Genomic DNA, 18,771 nt, shown 5'->3' on the forward strand with positions numbered 1-18,771 from the left:
GGATACTCCTTTTCTAGAGCGCTCCCTGTACCAAAATCTGTGCTGAAAATCTTCTCCTTTTTAGAACAGGATCTTATGAAATGTTAACACCTTTATCTTGTTAAGGAGGCCTCTTTTTTTCATTTGTATGAAGTTTTGACTTTTTTCTTTGTAATTGTTGAAACTACACTAATTTTGTATAGTACTCTGTTAATACTGACGGATTTATTGCGTACTATATTAAACTAGTATTAGAATTAGTATTTGTTGATTCACTACGTCATATAAAAATGATCTATGAATGACGTAAACCCTCCCATTTTTCTTAATCCTCCTCTCCACCGAAACAAAATTGTCTTTTATCAAAAAGACATTGAATTGAAAATCCTACAGATACCCTTCTAAGTACTCCTTACGACATTTTTGTTTTGTATATTTAGTCAAAATAGATTGACTAATTAATATCCTTCCAAATCTGACAAAGATGGTCAACCAAACCTTCCACTTCTGGCTTCAAACGTAAGTCTGGTAATTGGATGGCTTCTCTAAAAACATCCTCATTTTGATCAAGCTCCTTAGATTTGCTACAAAGAATTATAAACCGTTTTCTATTGTTTTCTTCGGTGTGAGGAAAGCTTTTGATATGGTATCATATGATACGATTTAACACTCAATGAACCGTCAGAGAGTTCATCAGCATGTGTTGGGTCTCATCATGCATAAAATGAAAAACTCTTCAAAAAGTTTTTAAGGGAATATGCGTGTACAATTCACGTCGGTCGTCCTTCAGGGAAACCAGAATGTAAATATAAATTTGTATGTCCAATCCGAATAACTAACATCCAGAGAAAAGCTTATTTTATTTTATTCATTGGAACGGTTTTCTAACAAGACTTTAAATTCAAATAGTGTTTAAACATAGTGGGGAAAAGATTGGAATGAGTACATTTTATTGCATTCGTGTTTTATGAATTAATTAATCATCTTAAAATCTTGGAAATATACATTTTTTGGATCATATTGTTACTATTGGTTTAGACTTCGAAAACATTTTTTTTAAAAGAAACGAAAACCATATCAAAAAAAATGCCAGATTTTGAATTTAAAAAAAATGGTTTTATATATGGTTTCATTTGTTAATTGAGCCATCGAATTTTCTCCTTATTATTATCAGTATTTATTGTACTATAATTAAATTTAAACAACATGACTCTAAAATAAATATTTTTTAATCATACTTAAATACAAATGTTTAAAACGATTAATAAATAGGAATAATCTACATTTAATATTTTTTGTTTGCTCCGTCTGATATTAATTAGCTATGTCCTAGATATTTGCGACAAACTGGGCTCGCCATTGAGTGTTGTCAATGTTTTCAATCTTTTTTTTTTTTTAATTTCCATCATTCTATCGTTCAGACGTCTTAAAAGCCAAAAAATTATTATTAATAGATATTAATAATGAAGTTTATTAATAATAAGAGCTTTATTAGAAAGAACCCCAGGAACTGAATGTACTGTGTTATCTTTAGGAGTTTTTCATTCAAGGGCGCCAGTATATTTTTAAATTTTATCGTAATATTTGGCAGAAATTTCTCTCTTTATCAGAGGTTGTAAATTTTATCACAACAACCTCAAATCCACTTTGTTTATGTATATTTTTCTTTGACCTCTAATAATTATTATCAATATTATTTTAATTTTCTTCCGATTAAATATTTACAAAGATTATTTTCGACGAGCTTTCGGGGGCTGCACAGAAAAAGCCGTAGTTTGTCCACCTCCTGTCAACCTATGTATTTCCTTAAAATGCCCGCAACCTTATATGTATAATGCTCCCAAGATGCATGCATCAAGTGGCCAAAAGATTCCTTTAATTTCCAGAGAAGAATCATAATGAAATTTTATTAAGGGAAATAATATATTGATTAAAGAAGGAAGTTACTTATATTTTAAAAAAAAGGATATCTAGTAACAAATGTCTAAGAAGTATTCAATCTTGGGATACAAATTACTTTGGAGACTACTAACAATAGGATGTGTATTAGGTGCTTAGGACCCTACTTTAGATTTAGATGTTTGCATAGGTCTTTCTGAATAAAGCGAGGGATTTCCTGTAGTTGTGTGATGCACCTCACATTATATGCTTTGCAGGAATATGGTGATTAGCTTAGCATGGACATGGACTCAAGTATTTATAGAGTTTGGAGTTTAGCGCTCCCTTACTTATTACGTTCTAGAATATTCCAAATCATATTTATCATGTGATACGCGATACGTGCACATGGTGAATATAGTCACGATTCCAGATATGATTCATTTACATGATGAGACAAAAATATCTCACTCAGGGATAAACCGACCTCCTTTTCAGTATTCCTGTAATTAAATAGATAATATATATGTATACAAATAAAATTACTACAAGAAAGATATAAAACAACTATATAAAATCGATGATCCTGAATGATACTACAACATAATCATATAACTAAAATATCCATTAATTTGAAATTTAAATGCAATTTTACTTTAACAGTTTTTCTTCATTTATTAATATTTAAAGAAGTGGACTTTTTTGTTCTCCAAGAATTAGGACCAAAGGAAAATACTTCTAACCTGACCATTCATCTCAAGAGATGATCTTAGACTTATTCGTAACTATGCATTCTACGAGGGACGACGGGATGAAAATTCATACAAGAAAAATTAAAAGGATTCAAAAGAGAGTAGAGTGGACTCCTTCATTGGGAAACTGGATTCCAGGATATAAATAATGAAGAGATCCATTCATGATGAGTAGAGAATTTTAATATTCTAAATATATCCAATTAATAATTATTTTATTTGAATTTGTGCGAAGCGCAGTATGGTGTTATGATATTTTTATTATTATTACGGGCTTTGACGTAATTTTGAGGACATTGACATCCTAAAAATATTAAGATAATTTTTTCAATTTGCCAGTTCACCCTGTAAAAAATGGCGTCACTCAAGGAAAACTAAATCGAACTAAAGCCCTTGGAGATCCTTATTTTTTAAATAGGTATTTTTTTAAATAAAAGATGGAATATTTGTATATAATATGAGCTATATTACTCCTTATCCCTATGAATGATGAATAAGTTATAATGGTCTTAAGAAGAGTGTCGTTTTTCTTCATTTTTCAGCCTAAAAATGGAAATATGTCGAGTTCAGAAGAAGATACAGAATCACTAAAAACACTTTTATAATCATAAAAGACCTTTTTCCATGAGTTTTATTTATCTTACTTCAATTTGGTGATTGTCTTGATGATGAAAAATGTCTTTGAACAATAATAGTCTAAAATATCTATAATCTCAAATATTTCTTAAACCTGACGACCATAAGAAAAACTGAGATTAGTTTTGGATTTTGCGCTCAAAGATAAATTATATTCAAGGCTAAATTTCATTGGTAAAAATTTGTGTTCCCCAGTGTAATCTAAGTTAGAAGTGTTTGTGAAAATAGAACACAGCAACGATTCCTAAACTTTACAAGAAGAGACTTCAAGCTAAGGTCCCATTGTCAAGGGATGGGAGCCAAATCTCTCCTGGAACAATAAGAAACATATTCCAGGTAAAAGATTTTATGTGAACTATATAATAAACAAGAGTTATTTAGATACTACTACAATATAAATTTTTAGCCATAAAAGTTAAAATTTATAAAAAAAAAACACATTTAAACAATTGAGTCAGTCTAACTGTGACATATTTAAAATTTAGTTGTCCATTTAATTTGAAATCTACTAAGACAGAAGGAAGTGGTCTTATATCTTCTTCAAGTTAGTACCAAAATGAGAATCGAGGGAATCGAAGGAGGATGATAGATGCTTGAATTCCGTATTCCAGTTGGGATGAAAATTCATTCCTGAAAGACAACAAAACCAAGCTAAGCCTCATAAGAGAATAGAGTCGACTCCTTACTAGGAAATTAGATATCAGAATGGTAAAAATTAAGGAATCCGTTCAAGACGATTAGGAGCTTTAAATATTTATAATTCAACTAATAATTATTTAATTGGAAATTGTAGGAATCAAATTATATTTAAATATATGATAGTATATAACTTCAAAATGATTGAATTCAACTTACATTTTGATAATGATGAGCTGTTGAGTCGTTGCAGTGTTGACAACACAAGACAAAATTTTGAAGAAACCTGTATTTTGGAATATATTTATCAATGTTCCTAGATACATTTGGCTCCCATCCCTTGACAATGGGACCACGATATGTTAAGCTGTTTGGGTAGTTTAGCTTGAAGTCTCTTTTTGTAAAGTTTAGGAATCGTTGTTGTGATCTTTTTTCAAAGAGACCTCTACGTTTGATTATTTGATCCAAGGAGAACTCATAATAAAAGTCCATACATATTGGTATGCCCCAGTTAGAAGAGATAGAAAGAGAGAGAGAAGAACAAAAGGATAGACACAACGATAGAGAAGGAGAAAAAGAAAAGATAAATTATACAATTTGTTATAGCATTAAGCCTCATTTCTCAACCTGTATAAATAAATTATTTCAAGCTACACGGACACAAGATGACTCGTTGTATACCTTTAGTGAGTGAGGGATTCCAAAAGAAGGACATTCAAGGGAGTCCTCGGAGCAAATCCTTTTTCTTTTTTTCTGTTTTTGTTTCTATCTTTTCTAGCTGGGGCAACGGAATCGGCTTTTATCATGAGATCATTTAAAAATGAGTCTTATCCTTGAAATATTGTCGTGGCCTTATCTCAAATTCACAACGAATAAAACGTTTTTAGGGAGGCTCTTTCTTTGCTAATTAAAGTTCATATTTTTTTTATGGAGGTACTTTTAAACTTTTTAAATTTATTTGTCTTGAGGTTCGAAGCCTCTGCATAAAAAACACCTATTTTCTACTTTAAACAAAGATAACTTGAGCTGTAAGTATGATGCAGACATTTTAAAAATTGTTTTATAATTTTTTCATATTTAAAATAATGTATCTCAATCTTCAATACCAAGGGCTTAAAATACCTTGGAACCTTAAAAATACCCAAAAATAACAAAAAACTGTATGACCTTTTTGTGAAGGATACGAGGCTCTGAGAGAAAAAATAAGGCTATATTTGGAATCAAGGGATCAAACTCTATCAAATGAAGCATATACTGTTTTTGTAACATTTTTGCTGTTGGATAGTGTAATTACTAAAAAGTTTGATTAAAATTTTTACACGCCTTTACTCAGTATGATTAATTGTTGGCAATTGCCATAGATTCAAATAATATGGACTGCCATTATGTTGTAAAAAAAACCTCGAAAATGAACGTGATCTCCCTGAGAATCTGAAAAATGTTTGAAGGAGAACAGCTTTGCTATCATGACGTTCCATTAGATTTGCTACGAGCATCTATGAAATGAAGTAAATAAAAACTAATCCTACCTCCTACCCAAGATTAATAGAAATACAAGGATAGATCATCATGTAATCGGCCTTGCTGGAATTTTCAATTTGATGTATCGCACCGACTGCTGAGCAAGAGAGGGAGATTTTGACGTCATAGAGAATAGAAAGGGTACTAAATACAAATTAACAAAGAGACAAAATTAAGAACTGGGACTACGTTGTGGGCCAAGAGAGAGAAGTTTGGTATCCTTGGAGTATGATATTATATATTATTTACTTTTTACAATATATATATATAATTACTAATTGATTATTATTATTACGACAATAATACCTATTCACCATTACGAATGAGAATAATTCATTCGTGCAATGAGGCTGTCAGTTGTGCAGTTGCCATTGGTGATTCTCCTTAAAACATAATTTATCATCATTTTCCAAAGGATCCCTCAAGGAGGAAAAAATGGGAAAGTGCTTGTCATCGAAACGACTCCTTATGAAAATACTCTAGAATGGCTGAGAATCATTTTGAGGAGAATGCTGATGAAAGGGATTTAAAAGATTTATTGCTGGGACTATTTATAAAAAGAAAACTGAAAAAAGATACTATCCCTTCCAGAGGTCTCATACCTGGAGAAAGATTTGAGCAGCTCCAAGGAAAACGAAATAAATGTAAATAGTGGACCATTTTGAAAAATACTCTAATGAAAAATATTTGTAGACATTAGACAAATCATCCTCAACTTTGTCCTTTGTCCACTATGGCAAAGTGATTCTCTGTAGAAACTGGGACTTAGCTTCATATGATTCACTAGAATGTGGAAGATCCTCCATGGGGTTGAATGTCTTTTAATAAAATGAAGACCTTGTCAAATTGTAAAATCAAGAATACGATGGAAAATGTAAACAAAACACGCAACTACTTATACAGACGTCGCTATTAAAAGCGTGGTGGAAGTCGAACATTAAACGCGTTATGTTGTAATCTTGTATTTCTATTAAACTTGCTCCTACTTAGTAATGAGAATCGCAGGAATGACGACGATATCGATCCTTAATTCTACTCCATGTCCAACTAGAACTTAAGCTTATAATTACGAAAAACATAATCCATATTTATGTTTTCTCTGCAATAATAAAAGAATAATGAGAACAACTTTGGAATATAAAAAATCCTTTTCAGGCTGCAATTACAAAAAAGAGAGCAATCTTCAATTTTTATATTTTATTGTCCTTCACCAATTGACATGCTTCATAGTTCCGAATTCTCTTTTTTTACGAGGATCTAAAAAAATCAATAACATCATTGATAGCAATCAACTCCAGGTTCAATTGTTCCAAAATTACTAGGACATTGCTTATTAATATCAGATGAAGCAAGCAAAAATATTTAATATAGACCCTTCTGTTGTAAACATTTGTATTCAAGTATCATAAATAAGTAGATTTCTTACAGTCATGTTGTTTAAATCTAACTACAGAACATTTACTGACATAGTTAGAAATGAAAACTAGAAAGACATTTCGATGGCTAAATCAAGAAACTGAACTGTATAAAGGAAATTTGTAATATGGCATTTTTTTTCTCATATACAAATTTTGTTTCTCTTTAAATAAATGTTTTCGGAGTCAATGTCAATGAAGTGACAATAAGTTCTAGCGTTTTTCTAATTACAAGATTTTGCCATATACCTAATGAATTAATAAAATAGCGATGTCTTAAAAATTAAGTCTTTTTTCTAACTTGCCTCTAGAGTTTTTCAAATTGAAGTTTTTTTTGAAATACTATCACAATGAATAAACTAAAATAAACCCTACATCGTTTCTCTTCATACTAATTCTTCCGATTGGAAAAATAAATTTATATTAACATCCCGGTCTCCCCGATAGAGGGTCGCCAGACGGGAAGTTTTCACGCTCATGAGTATCTAGCTTGTAAGCGTTCCATTATTAATGTATATTTTTTATTCAGCAATCACCCATTCTTTCCTTTCGGTTCTGCATTCCAATCATAAGGTAGGACCATATATACTGTACGACAGCAAATTGCGACATCCAGTTTGATAGTGTCTGGGAGACCTCATTTGAGGAATACTTGTCAAAATTTTAAACATACTAATTCGGTAAATATTAGCGTTCTAATGAGCTATAAGTGACTAAAATCGGTGGATTCATTATTCGAGATGGAGGCCAAAATGGCAAAGTATAGCCTATTTTATTCGTGCCAAGCAAAGTAAGAAGACAAGAAAAAACTGGACCATGGGAAACTCCAGAACAACAACTCTAGTCTACCATCGGTCATTGTAAGTGAGTTGTCCCAAAGATATCCGAGGAATTCCAAGACTGTCTCATCATCAGGCTGAAAGATTCCCGTAATGGGCTGGTCTACGACAGTTCTGAAGGGTTAAGGAGTTTTCAACCTTAACGAATTTCGAATATTCGGTTGATGAAACATAAAACGATCCCAGTACAAGTTTGAGGCTGCGTTTGAGAGAGCGCATGGATAGATTCAGCAGAAGTAGAGACTCAGGGGGCTATGAAGGATGGGCGTGGGGTTGACGCACGTCCAGGTCTTCTCCTCTTTCTTGGTTTGGCATTAGTTGACAAGGCGGGCTACTTAACCATAGGACGGGAAGTTTGCCAATGGGACAAACGGTGGGAGAGGGACAAGGTACAAAAGTATATCATCTATGTTTTGGCTCATGATAGTTGGCAGTAAAATGAAATATATATGTGGCTATGTCACCAATATATGTGGTGAGCCTCAAAAAGTATTTCATGTCCTTTACTTTTATTGTTTTTTACTCTTTCTAAACGTATTTCTCCGCTACCAACATACACATCCCCGATCCTTCAATGCATTTATTTGTTTCTTCAGATTAAGATATTGTTTTTGTCCTTGACAATTTTTTTTTTTGTTTAAATTGTCTTGGGATGTACCAGACTTTTTTTTACCTGTAACTTTCTTAGTTATTTGTATATTGCAAATTAATGCTGTCTAGGGGAAATTGATAGCTGAGTCATAAAATGCTAAAATGGAAGCATGAAACATTTTACATGTAGACACTATTTATTGGGGTAGGCCTCCTAACATAAAAAATAACCTATTAGATCCCACCCTACCTAAATACTTTTATTTTTGAAGGTGCGTTTGGACTCAATCAAAAGTTATCAATTACTTACATTGATCCAGCCCCTCAGTCTAAAATACAACACCTTCTTTTTTAAATATACCTCGATATTTAACCCAAATAACTTATTATAAGCAAATTTAAAAAGAAACTATTAAAAAAAAAAATAAGTAAGATAAATTGAAAAATACAAGTGTCATAACCTAAAATATGAAGCAGCACAGAGCTGCAATTCCGGAGCTATCTGCGTGTGCAAATCACCTACAAATATCTCTGAAGTGCTAGACTTTAATCGCTCAACTGTGTACTGGGTTACCACGAAAGGTATACTAAAAGCTTTCATAAGGTCAAGGCCAACGATGCCAAAAGAATCGGTTGAGGCAATTGAAGACACAAGAAACAAAATGACCGTTAATGACCTTGCCTGTGATTTGGCAAGAGCCAGACTACAATGCGCCGCTTCGTGAAGCAAGGCTTAGTGACTACAAGAGAACTCCTCGTCAGGATTTGAAGCCTTTGGATTGAGTAAAGCGTCGTGTGTCTTGCAGCAAAATCCTCCTCAACAAGATTGAAAATCAAGACTCTTGGCCTCCCCACAGCCACAACTGTCCCCCTTGACATTAGTATTTTTAGGAGCCTCAAGGGGAAGCTTTCGGGAGTCCAACACACAACAAAGGACCAACTGAAAGGCGCAATTTTCACTGTATTAGTCAACATAGAGCCGATTTTTCTCTTTAACTTCTGTGCAAAGTCTAGTACCAGGCTGGACCTCGTCATTAATTCAAAATGTGACTATATTGGTCGAAAATCTAAATAAGATGTTCTTGATTGTATTTATGAATTAAATTTTCCAAATTTGATGATATTTTTGGGAATATACTATATTAATTTTTGTAATTTTCAAAGAGTGATACATTTTAGACCGTGTAGATTGTATAATTAGATACATACACATCTTTTTAAAAAAAAAGGTATAGAGCTGTTTGTTTTTGTGTAATGCCAATATTAATAAATGACTTACAAGTGTTTTATAAAGAAAAATGTAATCAATCCCAATTTGATACTACATTAAAACACAATGCATCAATTATTGGCAAAGTTGATATACAATATATACGTATGATGTTTCCTAGAGCTTAATCATGGATATAAATTTTGTCAGGATCAATATAAAATAAAAGGTGTAAGTCATTTATGAATATTACGTATAATTCTTTCCACTATATTAATTCCTTGAGAGAATCTTTAACCCCAGCAAGGAATAATATTGTATATTATCGGATAAATGTCACAATTATTATCCAAAAACGTGCTATGTTTTGATATCTATCTCGGATTATATTACATTAAATCAGGTCATTTAATAACCTCTAAGTAAGCATATATCTAAATTTTTCAAAAACAATTTCGTGTTTTAATTTGACAATGCTTCCCGATGTGAAAAAATACCTTTCAAGTTAACCAATGACTTAAAAAGTCCCTTGGGGATTCCGCTTCACAAAGCAAATTAAAATAAATAAATAATAATAATTTAAAAAATGCCAATTTTGAACAACAAAACCCGTGTTTCAGCCCATGCATCAAGTATTTAAAGGGACGTTCATGGAAGAAAAAAATAGGTGGATAATCAAATCAAGAGAACTCAGTATTAAAATGCATATTTATTTGATATTTTGAACTTGTAGACAATATATATTTATATGGAACGTACATGGCCTCTGATTTGATTGTTTTTCCGCGCTTTTCTTAGGGTTACAACTTTGCTGGAGACAAATGAACATTTGACTTGATGATGAATATTTGTGTACATTCATACATATATTTTAAATATTATGTTCTAAATGGATAATTTTGGTAAATATTTATTTACTTTATATAAGTTGTGTTGTCATCTGTTCTGTACATAACTGGGATCTTTGTCCCTTATGGTACTAAATAGATTAAACCTGCTTCCATAAAAGTTGAAAGGTGGCCTTAGTCAAAATATTCCTCAGGCCTCAAAAACAATTCTGTCTCTAAATGTAATGAATTACTTTACTGATTATACAAGAATATTAAGGATTAATAATTAAATACGAAAACCAATTGCATTTTTTTCTACAAAGAAAAAGTGAAGACCATTGATGATTGTATACTAACTCAAAGAAGAAAGTTTTAAAATAAATACATTAGCCATTTGACATATTTGTTTTGTATTTAATAAATAAATGAATAATTTATATGTAGTAAATTTAAAAAACGAATTTAAATATATTAATTATTTATTATATTTGAAATATTTAAAGTATTTACACTCTTTAAATGGATCCCTTCTTTGTTACAATTCGTCAATCAAATTCCCAATGAAGGAGTTTACTCTAATCTCTTCTGAGATATAGCTTGGCTTACTTCCTCGCCCTAATTTTCGTCACACGTGGAATACGGAATTAAAGTATCTATCATCATCCTTTGATTACCTCTATCTTCCTTTGTTCCTAACATAACTCTTGGTGACCATAAAGTCCACTTTTTCCAGTCTGAATGAATAGAGTGTGATCTTGCTCTAAGCAATTATTGTTTTTTAAATGTGTTATTTTTTATAAATTTTTATATGGCTAAAACTTAATGTAATGTTTTCTCTTTCTATTTCGAAATTGGAGACAGCGACAGAGGATAGTTGAGATTCAACTCTCACAACCTTTCAATAATATGGAAATAACTTCACTACATCAAGCGGAGGGACGCAAAGCAAAACAAAGAATATATTGAAGGATGAATAGGAGAAGAATCTCGACTTTTTCAAATTATTCAGTTTATGAATACTTCAAAGAATCACGAAAATACGAATTGAGTATTCGAAGGAGGGACGTGATGAGTTCTCTTGGAGTCCATCTGTTGACTGAGATATGTGGCCAGAGGAGATCTGACCGAGTTATGTATGGTTTACCCACTAAAGTAGATGGAAGGTCTCATATTGTGAAAAAGCATACTTAAATACAGAAATGAAGCGTTCTAGAATAAATTAAAAGGATTGAGTCTATTAATAAATTTATAATTCACTTAGTATGCTATATTTGAATCTGAATGAATATGTATTCATCCTATTATACCTGTAGATGTCAAAATTCCAACATTTCTTGTTTTATTATTTTATGATTATTTTTTTAAGAAAATGTGAGTCTTACCGTCCATACTGAATGATGATCAAGTAATGAAACGCACATTTAAATAAAAAAATTGAATATGTTTTTTTTTTCTATTGTTTTTTCGGGGAATGTTTCCATTCTATGATTATAACTTACGTATCATATTCAAATAATCTTAAGTATAATGAATGTTTTAGTGTAATACCTGTTTATTTTTTTACTCAATTATAATTGTTGTGGTTTTGTACAAATTGATATATTGATTCCTGAGTGAATCATTTCAGTATTTCATTATTTTTGTATGTAAATATAATCAAAATTTACATTACTCTCATCTATTAAAAGTATTTTGCTGTAAGGGGGCACTTTTCAAGAGCCAAGTCATGAATCGGCATTCCTGATTTAATTTTTGTTTTTGATGATAATTTTCCCCAATAGTGTGCTATTAAACTATCCTTCAGTCGTTTTTTTATTTCTTCCCTGGAGCCACTATCAAAATACAGTTGCCAGGATGGATAATAAACTGGAAAAAATGCATTTGGAGGAAGGAGTTTAAAATTATGGCATTTGGCATCATTGATTGTTTTCATGGTATTGGCTTTACAAAGTTTGATGATGTTGTTAGTAAACATTGCAGGTCCATTATTGATCCATGCGACTCCATCAAAGTTGTGGGAAATATCAGTAAGAATCATTTTTAAAAGTTTGTGATGGTGAGTGAAATGTATGACACTCCCCGCTGAAGTAAAGAAAAAAGAAATAGCGATATTAATATGGTTTGCCATAAATATTTCGTTTGTCTTACTAATTAAAAATGATTCCATGTTCTCAACTCCAGCATAACTATAATTGAGAGGCAATTCCTTGAGAACAATAACATCTGTGTCCAAATAAGTCCCCCCATAATTATAGAGGAACCAACATCGTAAAATATCACTCATGTGGGAGTTATAGTGAGCACTATTTTGAATTCTGTTTTTAAGCCAAAGATTCTCTATGACTGTTCCTTTAAAAACGTATGTTAAATCAATACTAAGGAGTTGAATATTAGAATATTTTTCCATGATCTCAAGAACGGCTGCACTTCTTTCGTAAGTTTTATTCGTCATTAAAAAAAAGGCCTTTCGTTTTGGATGAAGCCTAGCTGCACTCTCAAGGGCACATAATTCCTTCAATGTCAAACGGGATTTTCCTGAGGTCTCCATCAAGAAGAAACTTGTGTCTTTTGGAATATTTGCTTCAAAAAACATGGTGTGATTTTTGATGGTTTTAACAAATAAGGGTATTTGAGAATCATTTGAGAAGGAGAGCTCTTTGTAGGATTGGAGATAGTCAAATTTGTAGAACTGTACAAATGAAATTATATATGGTTTTATATCAATAATAGCAATTGTCTGAGGTTTTTTTTTAGATAATTAACTTACTTTTTGAATGACGAGTATGCTCCACGTAGTAAACAATGAAAGAGCGACAATTACACAGACTAAACTAACTTTTAATGATCGGAGCATGTTTGTACCTTCTCTGGAAATGGGATCTATCCTTTCTTGGATTTTTATACATAGCAAATATTAAATGACATCTGTTTGAATATCAGATGAAAATAATTAAATCCGCGACTTAATAATAAACAAGAGAACATATTTTTCTACGTACTATGATGCCTTGGGTTGACACAACATTCCCTTTTATCTATAACTATAGTTGATAATATTGTAGAGAAAAACGCGTGCGAGGAGGAGGGGGAAAAAAAAGACATATGGTATCATTGTTTAAAATACTGATGTGATTATCATCTGCCTGCTTTATTATGATTTTTGAGGGTATAACTAATGTATTTATTAGCAAAATGTTTAATGAAGATATACTACGTATAATTGACTTCGACGTTTTTTATCCGTTACAGTAGATTTGAAAACGTCACACTCCATGAAATTGTAATTCATTATGAACCTTATTCTCAGAATAATAGCTAATAAAACGACAAAGTAGAGTATTTGAAATATATTTGAAGCTCAAAGTTTAAAAAAGAAGGCTTTAATTAAATATAATCTACATACTAAAAAATAAACCATTAAACATTTAAGTTAAATATACAAAATTAAACAATTAAAATCATATAACTATTAATAATAATAAATTATAAATACAGAATATTGAAATAATAGATTGATCCAAATAATATATTCTTGTTCTGACATCGGAATTCAGTTAAATATGTCATAACTTTAGGTTGCAATACACAAGCGAGACGTGGAGTTTAATCAAAAAGATAATCACCCCTCTTCTTCGTGGAAGTTGCTATATACATTTGTGCACAGGATAGATATATCTCTACCGATGAGGTCTAACTAATTATTAATAATAAAGTAAATGTCAAAATCATAAAATTAGACAATAAATATACTAATAAAAAGATTTTATAAATAAATTCATCGTAAAGATTTAGAGCAAAAGCTAATTATGTAGTAATGTCCGGCGATATTACTCCTTATTAAGAGAATCAAAAAAAGATATTTTCCCCGTTATTTATGCTTATATAACAACATACTATTATCATGATAGATATACACAATTGTTAATTATAATGCAACACCCAATGTAACTACCCTCGTTGTTGTGACCATTTAAACAGTTGTTTTTGCCTTTTATGAGTTTTCTGAACACCATTTCTTGGAGCCCATCAACCATAGCTAAGCCTTTAGTGATAAAAAAGTAATATTTATTGACTATGTAATATTGGAAAACCTAATTATCATACCCAAGTCTTAAAGCGAAGTAAGTAGTCTCAGACAAACTAGTTGCAAACCATCCAAAGCTACTATCCCCGTTGTTGTGACCATTTAAGCAGTTGTTTTTGCCCTTTACTGAGTTGTGTATCATAATTCTTGATATGTTTAGCTAAAATAGAATCATATTTTATGGTTAGATTTAAAAAAAAATTGAATACTTACTGTGAGATAGTACAAAATTCAGAGTTCCGTTTCGATATTCGTAAATACTTTTTAGTGATAACATGATCGTCATTTGGTGTGGATGACTCAAAACATTTTTATATGTATTTCTACATATGACATCAGTACCAACGTCCTCCATTAATTTAATGATGGTTCCTCGGGAAGGGATATGTTTACCCTTGTATTTGTCCATAAATTTTTTGAACGTAGATGATTAGCAATGGATAAGGTTATATTACATGCAATAAGTATCGTTGTTAGATCAAAGTTAAAGTCTGACTTGATGTATTCATCGTCAAATTGATTTTATAGATGAATATCCATACTCTTGTTATGAGATGAGGATAATGAGTGGCGTGTAATTCTAGACAGGGGACTAAAGGCACATTTATATCGACAAATCCGACAAACCATCTGTTTCTCATCCGGTAAGTATTTTCCAAATTCCTGGGCCTCCATTTTCATAAATCCAGACAGAAGGCAACGTCATTTTGGGGATTTTATTCAGTTCTCTATCGACTATCACCATCTCATATTATATTAATATTGAATAATAAAGGCGGGAATGATAACGTTCATGATTGATAGAAGAAGATGTATATTATTTAATCAATGATGCCATAAGTAATTCTTCTTTTCTCCTCGCACGCTTTTCTATTCTTACCAAATTTATCACCCTTATCTATAACTTAACTGAATTGCTTACATTCGCAGAATTTCTCTTCCTCCTTTATTCTTCTTTATTCCATCTTGATTGAATTAGATTCCTCTATTTTTTGAAGACCTTTTGACAAAACCTCTCCCTTTTCAGTAACTTCAACCATTTTCTTATGAGATCTACCCTTTTTAACGAGAGAGAGAGAAAAAAAAAAAGGAAAAACGGGTTCGAGGGTTTAATGTTGAAGTAAGTGTGATTTACTCATGTTCAAGCCCATATCATTTAAAGGTAATTCAATTCAATTATCTTATTTAATAAACAAATAAGAGAAACAATTGTTTGTTTACTTAAAAGGCTATTCCACGATTGCAATTTGCTTGAGTAGAAAAGGACACTCCAATAACTAATCATTGTTGTAGTACCTAATTAATAATTATTAATAATATATTTCACATCTAGAAAATTTTATCTGAAACTGAAAGTAAATGGATCCTGTCATAGTTTCAACCGTTGAATTGAATGGGCAGCCATGGAAGACCATTACATCATCAATGTGTGCAAGGCCTTCCACGGGCCCTTGGAGGGTGTCATAGCAGCTGATGGCGGTTATATTCAGTAATTATGTTAAATTTTATACCAGAATAAATTCCTATTATATAATTCTCAAAAAAAATACGTCATACGAACTTTATTACACATTAAATTATTTGCCACAAATAGTCTGCGTATTTATGCAACTACCGGTATGTATAAAAATATATTTTAGAATTTAAGGTAAAAATTAGAACATTGCAGTTTTTAATTTAAGAGGAGATACTATGGATAGCCCGACTGTGAACAGAGCCCTGGAGAGGGGGGTTATAAAAATATCTCAGAAGTACCAGCTCAGTCTAGATGTCAACCTTAAGCGTGTAAAGTTGACCAAGATGACAAGCCCATAGCTATTGGGGAAGTTATGTCGTTCATGATTATGGTCTTTATTGTCCCACCATGGACAGGCATTCCCAGCATCCACACAACCTAACCCACAACGAATTTATTGGGTGCACAACAGTGCAATTCTTCAAGGGCATATATAAATAAATAAACAAAATAGATACATAGGAAGATAGGTTAACCAAGAGGTGGACACAACAAAAAAGACCTTTTTTGTTGTGTCTAACTTGGTCCTAACTTATTTAGATAAATTTGGCTTCAAGGGTTAAATGCTAAAAGGCCCAGCAAACGTTACTGGGTAGACAAATCATGGAAAAAAGGGAGAGGGAAAAACGGCAAAGAAAAACAAAAAGTTTCAATGACTGAAACAAAAAACAAAAGAAATAATTGATTTTCGTAAATAAAGAATTAATTTTTATATGTATACGACGATCCAAATAATATCCAAAAAACACTTGATGAGTGAAAAAGGACAAAAATTTAGAGATACTGCAAAGAAGTGTCAACAAGTTAGAGAAGGTCAACAACAGTTTGGGCAAATTACTGCCTCATTAGGCTACACATAAATAAAGTAGTCATGATAGCCTGAAAAAAACAGAACCAACAAAGACATTTGCTCGTGAAAAAGGTTATGAATACAAAAAAAGAATAATACGGTTTATATGTAGCACATCTCAATGAATCTCTGAAGGAGCATCCACATGGACAAAGATGCAAATAAGTGTCTGTTAAACATCACCAAATAAAACATTGGAGAGGACATGCAGACGCCGAAAAAAAAGTAGAATAAAGCATTCCTCCACAAAACCAGTCCAAAGGGAGAAAGATGTCAAACTTTGATATGTAGAGAGGATTCTTTGAGTACAACTTTAAGAGTTGATTCCACGTTAGCCGATAAAAAATCCTCCGTAATCATGAGGCCTACCATGTGATGGTATTTAAGCCAATTAAAGGCTATAGTACATTTAATATCCGTTACCACACTAATTGGATAGAAGAATTAAAATTCGGGGATGGAGTATGAGTTCGTGGATTTTATTAAGTCGCCTTTTTATAGGAGGATGGAGGGGACTAACCACGTTCGATATGTTTGAAATATACTCAGTCCGTGTCTTGAGTCAGCTGCTAGTTGTACCAGGATGATACAAACGACCTGGAGTGTAATATGTAATGTCTTAAAAAACATATATGTCTTAAAATATTCCAAAGTTTGAGAAAAAGGTCACGGAGGTAACTAATCTGCTTTAAAAAAATAAAGGGATCTCAGCTTCCATCCAATTAAATGACAATATTAATTAAATATAGGGCTTTACTGGATAGAAAGGAAAAACGAAAGTAGGCTTTCAAAATGCATGTTAGGATATGTAAGAATATTCACAACTTTCTACATTCGACATATATAAACAAAAACAAAGCGGCGTTAATATTGACACAAGAAGTTAATAAAACACACTATGGGGACCAAATCATTAATTCACATGGGTAAAACTACATACTGTTCATATTCTCTTACACAGACTGTTCAGGGGGTATATCACAACTTTTTTGCCTGAAGTCTTCGAAGAAATTCGAAAAACGAACAAGAGAAGACGAATCATTGTTCACCATGACAATGCGAGCTCTCACACATCGGCTGAAGCAATCACTTTTTTGACCGGCCAAAACGTCGAATTGATGGGTGATTCGCCGTACAGCCCTGACTTGGCAAAAATGACTTCTTTTTATTCCTGCACATCAAGAAAAAAATGCATGATCAACAATTTTTGCCGCCAGAAGATGCTGTTGAAGCGTTGAAAAACCATGTTTTGGAGGTGTCTCAATCGGAGTGGAAAAAGAGCTTCGACAATTGGGTTGAGCGTATTCAAAAGTGTATAAATCATGCTGGAAAATACTTTGAAAACAATAAAGCCAGTTTTGATGACAAATATTCGCATTTTCATCATTAGGCCAGAAATATATATAGGAACCTACGTAGTACATTGTCTTTGATTTAATGATAAAACAATATATGTAATTCTTAATATTTTTTTTTTTAGTTCAAAGTTAATTTGTATTTATATATATAATAATTTCCTACTAATAAATTATTTTTTTATTTCTTAATATAAAATAAATATGTAAAAAGACTTGTGAATTTTTATTAAAGCCTTCTTCTTTAAGTTAGTATATATTGTATAATCATATATGGTCTTCAATTTTTGTTGAACAACGAAAAGAATATATGAAGGCTAAAATAACTTGGAGTGCTTGAAAGTCCTGATTTGATTCATACTAATCCCTCAGTTTACTTCATTAAGACAAATGTCTCAATTCATTGAAATAAAGCTATACAACAGCTGGAGCAAAGATTTCAAAATATTTAATTTCAATTCTTGGACTTGAGATACGTATTATAATTGGGTGGTTCATCAAATAAAGAGAAATTAGTATTACAATGCACATTTAGCTGATATTTTGCATTTGTGTATATTATATAATTATGGGAGAATGTTTATGGTGATATTTCCTCAATGAAACCCGACATATCTTAGTCTCTGATGTACGAATAACAGATCTTATAATGAGTAAGTTTGAATAAGTAATACTAAAC

The 18,771-nt window shown here is 31.7% G+C and overlaps 1 protein-coding gene and 1 long non-coding RNA gene across 2 annotated transcripts; both read right to left on the bottom strand.

Moving 5' to 3' along the window:
* Positions 1-11,506: 11,506 nt before the first annotated feature.
* Positions 11,507-13,213, bottom strand: LOC121126163 (lactosylceramide 4-alpha-galactosyltransferase). Its single transcript, XM_040721471.2, has 3 exons — positions 13,055-13,213; positions 12,436-12,976; positions 11,507-12,369 (listed from the first exon to the last, which is right to left on the bottom strand). The coding sequence occupies exons 1-3, from the start codon at positions 13,139-13,141 to the stop codon at positions 11,969-11,971; spliced, it is 1,029 nt and encodes a 342-aa protein (XP_040577405.1). The 5' UTR covers positions 13,142-13,213; the 3' UTR covers positions 11,507-11,968.
* A 406-nt stretch (positions 13,214-13,619) lies between these two features.
* On the bottom strand, positions 13,620-15,347 carry LOC139906550 (uncharacterized). The gene is made up of 3 exons (XR_011782159.1): positions 14,585-15,347; positions 14,392-14,531; positions 13,620-14,329 (listed from the first exon to the last, which is right to left on the bottom strand). It is a non-coding gene; the product is annotated as an uncharacterized lncRNA (long non-coding RNA).
* Between the last annotated feature and the right edge of the window lie 3,424 nt (positions 15,348-18,771).

This window comes from Lepeophtheirus salmonis, chromosome 11 (assembly GCF_016086655.4).
Source record: "Lepeophtheirus salmonis chromosome 11, UVic_Lsal_1.4, whole genome shotgun sequence".
Classification (NCBI taxonomy): domain Eukaryota; kingdom Metazoa; phylum Arthropoda; class Copepoda; order Siphonostomatoida; family Caligidae; genus Lepeophtheirus; species Lepeophtheirus salmonis.